This window comes from Drosophila pseudoobscura, chromosome X (assembly GCF_009870125.1).
Source record: "Drosophila pseudoobscura strain MV-25-SWS-2005 chromosome X, UCI_Dpse_MV25, whole genome shotgun sequence".
NCBI lineage: Eukaryota > Metazoa > Arthropoda > Insecta > Diptera > Drosophilidae > Drosophila > Drosophila pseudoobscura.
In genome coordinates, this window is record NC_046683.1 from 20,171,376 (window position 1) to 20,177,746 (window position 6,371).

The window sequence follows — 6,371 nt, forward strand, 5'->3', positions numbered from 1 at the left end:
CGTTTGGTAGTTGCTACTGAATGTGTGTCTATTTAATGGCTTATATGCACAGACATGGGTAGATTGACTTGTGGACGTGTGGAGTTTTAGGGGGCACATATCACATATCACACACTCTTCATAAAGCAGCTATAAAGCAGGAGTATTCCCTTTAATAATGGACAAAGCTCTCTTGTGGGCAGCCTCCACTGTAGCTGTGAGTAAATGGAGCCAAATGAAGTCAGGGTTCAATTAAAAAAGCCATTTCTTAATTTTATTTTCGGTCTGAATGGGGGGCATGGAATATAGAGCTTATCCAGCAAATTAACTCAGGTTCACCCTGCTAATTTTGACTAGGCCAAACTGACGGCTCTTAGCGGAACCAGTGCCAGAATTGCCACCATCTGCGGGAGCGAGATTTGGGGCGAGCGGGCGGTGGTATAGATTGCGGTGGCGTCATGGGCAGCATTGGCGGCTCTTCATCAGCCATGTCATCGACGCGGTCCTGCGTGGCGCGCATCACGCAGTTGCGGTACACCTCCATGGCATCGAAGCACCTACAGGCCTGCTGGCGGTGTTGCCGGAGGCAGCGAGTCATCTTGCTGGCGGCCTCTAGGCATGGTCTCTCCTCGACTTCTGTCAGATGCTTTTGCGCCTGGATGAGCAGTCGATCGAACTCCTGGTGGATGGCCTCGGCTGGTCTGAGGCACGCGCATTTTTCAGTTTAATGGAGCTGGGTGAGAGGTGTCTCCGCTGGTACTCACAATCGTTGGATATTCCGACTGCTGCCCATCACTTTGCTCGACTTGGATCTGGTCAGCCTCTGACTGCTGGGCTTGGGTGAGAGCGAATGTGGCCTGGTCTCGGCCACCTCCCGTGGAGCTGCCTCTGTAGCATGTTCCGACTGCTCTGTGGGGAGACTTGCTTGGGGGCTGGTTGTACCTAACACGGCGCCCATTCTGGATGATCGACAGAGCGATTCGTCCACTTTGTAATTTCGTTTGCTATCTTAAATGGGCTTCGAATATGCTTTGTCAGTGAAGTGGAATTTTAATAAATGGAAATTTGAAAGTTCGAAATTAAAGTAAAATAAAATTAACTATAACTATCTGTGACACCTCGCAAACGGCTCGATCGATTTTTATAAAATTTATATTTTTATATTTAGTATTTAGTATATTAAGAACCCAACGGGATAACGAAAATGTGCGCGTGAGAATGTCGCAGTTGCGTCAAAAGTGGTATCGTTTGACTCATGAACGTTTCGACGGGACCAGGTGGATTCGTTTTATGGATTCACCAAATGAAGGGCAGCGCACTGGCCATTGGATCATCTCGAATTGCAGAAACTTTACTGGATGGAGGCAGAACTGCTCGCTCAGAACTTAAGCTGCGTCCGAATATTTAAAATACCCCAGAGGCAGTGTGCAACATTAAAAACAATTGCACCTGGCCACAGCGATGAAACAATGAAAAATTATTATCCGCGATGAATGCACTTTGGCAACCAAACATTCTCTGGAGGCGTTTGACAACACATTTTAAACAAGGATTAATTATTCGGCGGGACACTGTTACTACATTCCTGTGATTTCAGAGAAACACTTCCCGTCATTCCTCGTTCATCGTACTCAAAAATCAGGCACATCTGGCAGAAAGAGTCGTTTCGGCAGAAGGAAATGTGAAGGTCGATGATTTAAACTTCAAGATACAGTAGTTTTTCCAGGCGAATTGGTATTATACAAGTCGATCGATTAAGTTTGCGATGAGAACGAAGGTATGAATGTGGGATATGTTAGGAAGCCACAGAGAGCAACAGAGTCTGTAGGGTAGTCTGTTTCTTTCAGAGCAAGTAACCGAGAGAGAGACTAGAAGCGGAGAGACTAGAGAGGAGAGAACACAGCCTCAACGATCGACGCCATTTTAATTCGGTGCCAAAGTCTCACTCAGCCACACGCAAATTACAATCGCAATTATTTGTATTAATCTAAATATACTTAAAGCACAGCGACCATTGTAATCATAACTAATCTTAAATAATATTCATAAATAAAGACTAATTATAATAAAACCTGGCGTCCTGGACTAAAGTATAACTACGGAAACCCCGGGGCCACATGAATTATCCACGAGGGCTGTGTAAAATGGCCCGCGATTGGTGATTAAAAAATTGATTAAAAACATTGTCGAAGCAGCCATTTTTAATGGTAAATTCAGAGGCGAACATTTTTTGCTACAACGCATTCCAATAATTCCAGCAGAGGTGCAAATTGATTTCAAACGCGTTCAACTTCCTATTATATTGGCATTCGAAATGACAACAAATAAGTTCTAAGGCACTATGTTTTTCGCACGGACAATTATACATTTATATACATATGTATATGTATATACCACGTGGACAAGCAATCAAGATTATTTATGTTGGCCAGAGAAGACTAAGGACATAGACTACACTCTTCGAAATGAATATTGAAAACTTGCAGATACACTTTGTTTGAGATGCCAAGCTTTTTTGGCACCTATGTATTTCACAATAAAAAGAGATTTGGGTTAAACTTTATAATATATAATATATTTAATCTTGGTGGCTTAGCGGAAGCCGATTGCTTGCTATTGCCAGATGTACTTTATGCGAGATCGATATGCAACCAATGCGCAGAGGGGTTAGCATAGAACTAAACTATAGACGACGGCGTTAGATCAAAGTGACTGCCGAAGTGGCGGCAGCAGATCAAAGTAGTTGCCGAAGTGGCGGCGGCAGAGAGCCCCTTTAGCGGGAGAGCGCAGCAGCTCTGCAGAACGTCAACGTTTTACAACATATGTAGGCGGCTCTCTATGCTCATACAATAATAATGCTAAAGTTACGGTTATTCCTCAGCGGCTGGCCCGAACACACTTGTTTAAAATATCACAGGAGTCTACAGCAAGCGAAGTTTTCTCCGGCTCTTACAGTCTCTGAGAAATATTTCTTAAGTAATACAGATAGACGGAGGGACGGACATCGACTCGTCTATTGATGCTGCTAAAGAATATATGTACATACATGTATATACTTTGTGGGGTCGGAAACGCCCAGAAGGAATGTCTATTACACACAGTGCAGCTCTTTCTAAGTACCGAGTATAAAAACCAAACCATCTAGCAAAACTACCAACTAGTTTTCGCATACGAAACTAACTGGTTTGTGACTGTTCGTACTGTTATAGGGCTGTCGCAGTTATAAAAATCCTTGAGTAGTTCTATCTTAAACATTTTTGGTGGGGTTGCGCCAACAGCACCGACCCGAAGAATGAGCTTTTAAACTTAGATAGGGGAAAATTGAAAGAACATTTTAAAACAAATTTGAGGCTTATTGAGGCATATGTTTTTGTAAGGTCATGTCAAAAATTAGATCAATATACTAATATACCATATCCATATACATATTTTTCATCCATTAGACATGGACAGACAGACATCCAAAATAAATCGGCAAATAGTTATTCCTTAGAAAGGCTAAATTTTGTACACCAAGTTTTTTTATACATACCTAGTTTTTTGTAAAAATTATTCGAATTATTCTCGTAGACGAATGTCAATGACTGTCATGGACTACCTGTAGGTTGATTTAGACTGCAGTACGGCGGTGAAATTGCATAGTTAAATACGATAAACTAGACCGAAATATGTTCTTTGGCTGACAGCTGATTAACTCACCGTGCTCGGTATGGTCTGGCTGAGATACCCCCTGATTCCAGCAGGATCCATCTACCTGCAGTCCACTGAGGTCCTGCTCCTCAATGGGCGGGGTGATAGGTGCGGAGGAGGAGTTTGAAATTTTAGCTTAATTGCGCATTAGAAGGAAAAGTTTTCTTGTTTCCTGCGAATGGCCGCCGCGCCGCACAGCGCAACACATTGGAAAAGTTGAGCCGGGCTAGACAATTGGTGATGGGGAGGAACGTCCGTCAATTGCAGGTGGCTCTGGCTGTCCCAACTGCCAACTGCGACTGCATCAGTGGCAGCTTCTGCTCATCTGCCTCCTCCTTGGTCCAGCACTAATCAAGCAAAAGTGACCTGCCCTCATCGACGCCGACTCTACGAGAGGTTCGGCGCACACAAAAACTTCCTTTTCCTCTCGTTGCCTCTCGCTGCCTCTCGCTGCTACTCGCTGCCACTCGCTGCCTGGAGGGCATAAAAAGTCAAGAAGTTTGTTGTTGTTCTCTCGTCGCCGCTGTTTGGCATTTCGTTATTGGAATTTTCATTGGCCACAAAAATACTTTTTCGATTAAACTTTAACGGCGCGTAAAATGCCGAGCGATGGCAAATAGCCGGAAAAATTCCGAGAGAGAGAGAGCGAGCAAGGCCCCAAAAGTCCAAATGCCAAATCAGAAAATGATTAATTACAAAATGTTCTGGTGGAGTGCTTTAGGTCTCTGTCTCTGTCTCGGTCTCGGTCTCGGTGCCAGTTGTAGTCGCAGGTCTTGCTTGGGCGCGTGGTAGCCTGCCAAATGCCAATTAGCGGAAATATTTCACGTAGCCCATCCCATCGCCGAGGACTAATGGAAATAAATTAGTTTCGCCTCCGCTGCTAGGCTCCGCATGATACCAGGACTGCCCACATCAAAAATGTTAAATACGAAGCACACTTACGCCACCCACCCACCCAGCTAGCCAGGATCCGGAACGGGGGTGGGGCCTATTCAAGCATCTCCCAGCGATGTCAGCACTTGGTCGGGCCATTGGGGAAATGGAAATGGTCAACTGCCAAATGGAAATCAGCGTCGCGGGCGAAAGCTGAAAGGAGAAGCACGGACATGAGCCAACCGCTCGTTAACAGTTGCAAAATATTCGCATTCACCCAGCAGGCAGAAAACGTCACATTCGCATTGTTGCAGGCACTCCATTCTATGCTGGGCAGTGCAGCGATGCGGAAAGTTCATTGGATGCCAGCGGCAAGCATGGCAAGTGTGCCTTCTACATACTTCTGTGGCACTCATTGCGCATGTTGGACCACAAGAGGAGCCGTAGGCAGCATCCTCGAAACGAGCCAGTTTCCTCTCAGCGCCCCAACAGCGGCGGAACGGGAATCAAGCGCTCCGCTCCGCCCCGCTCCGCCCCGCACGTTTTTTTCGGGGGCGGCAAAGTTTGATCCACTGCCACGCCCGTGCCAGTGCTGCTCCTCTGGATGCTCTCATGATCACGCTGAAATATAAGGATTACAATCAACATGAAAATCAAGCGTCAAAAAGTTTTTACCACCACGTAATCCGCAGCAGTTTTTCATCTTCAGCGGCGGCATCAGCATCAGAATCAGCCACGCCCGCTGGAGCCTCCTCCTGGCGCTGGGCTATGCCAGATGTGCGATGTGGCGGCATCGCGGTTTCAGCATCAGCTTCAGCATCAGCTTCAGCATTAGCCGAGCACGTTCAACTTTCCCGTGGCACGCGAAACCGCACAAAATGTCGCTGCCCCACCACTTGCAAGACTCGTACTTCATCACTCCCTCACGCGCTGCCCGTGCCTCGCCCTCTACAAGCTTTCTGCGAATTTTTCGCACATTTTTCCCCTTTTCCCCTCTTTCCTTTCCTTGTTCCCTTTTCTCCTAGAGCACAAGGAGTATATCTGACTCTTCTTCAATTTGCATGGAAACACACAAATTTTTAAAAGGACCGGCCATCCGCTCGGTCCCATGGACATCGTCTACTGAGATAGCTCCAGGAACCAAGCTTGGTTTTTTCCAGCAATGGAAACTAATTTCATAGCTAGCCTAAATTATTTTTCCACATGAGCCTTTTCCACCTGAGGGTATCCTAGTGTCGTAATAGTCTCCTGTCGCATTTTTACCCTCTTCCGTTGCTGTTGCTGCTGCCGCTGTTGGCGGCAGTGGTAGTGCTGCTGGTGGTCGGCAGTGGCTTCGCTCGCTGTATTTTTCAGCATATAAATTTTCGTTCAAGTTGAAAAGTTTCACATACTCCTGTCACGTAACACGCAGAGGGGTCCAGTAGATGTAGCTGGCGCTGCGGCGTGGGGTCTACGGTCGCGTGCTGAGCTGGGCCACATGCCACGGCGGCGGGGCCGCTCGGACGCCTTCGTCCGCCTTGCTAATTTATGGCCTGACATTAGAATGCAATCATATTCACTTAAAAAAGTGCATAACTTTTGGCTTCCTTATTTAGAAGCGTTTGTCATCGCTGTTTACCCGCTGTTGCTGCACTAACAACTTTTATTGCACTCAAGTTTAATTGCTGTACAGATTGTTGATAATCGCGCGTGTGCTGCTTGGGCTGGCTGCGAGGTGGAGTTGCGTGGCGCAGCATTCCGGTCGGGTGAGACACCATTAGCTGGATATCTTCTTCTAATATATATAGAGCGGGAGCGTTGTGGCTCTACTTTCGTACCCGATACTCATC

At 46.3% G+C, this 6,371-nt stretch overlaps 1 protein-coding gene and 1 long non-coding RNA gene across 2 annotated transcripts; both read right to left on the minus strand.

Moving 5' to 3' along the window:
* Positions 1–226: 226 nt before the first annotated feature.
* Positions 227–1,097, minus strand: LOC4815626 (uncharacterized). Its single transcript, XM_001355272.4, has 2 exons — positions 744–1,097; positions 227–680 (listed from the first exon to the last, which is right to left on the minus strand). Exons 1-2 carry the CDS (start codon positions 935–937, stop codon positions 353–355), a joined length of 522 nt encoding a protein of 173 aa, XP_001355308.2. The 5' UTR covers positions 938–1,097; the 3' UTR covers positions 227–352.
* A 3,071-nt stretch (positions 1,098–4,168) lies between these two features.
* LOC117184668 (uncharacterized) lies at positions 4,169–5,702 on the minus strand. The gene is made up of 3 exons (XR_004470082.1): positions 5,218–5,702; positions 4,820–5,163; positions 4,169–4,755 (listed from the first exon to the last, which is right to left on the minus strand). It is a non-coding gene; the product is annotated as an uncharacterized lncRNA (long non-coding RNA).
* Positions 5,703–6,371: the final 669 nt, after the last annotated feature.

Bases quoted from the DNA above. Each gene is read 5' to 3' on its own strand.
- LOC4815626 (XM_001355272.4), bottom strand. From the start codon at position 937: ATGGGCGCCGTGTTAGGTACAACCAGCCCCCAAGCAAGTCTCCCCACA. The intron at 681-743 runs GTGAGTACCAGC...CGCGTGCCTCAG, and splicing joins AGTCGGAATATCCAACGATT to ACCAGCCGAGGCCATCCACC.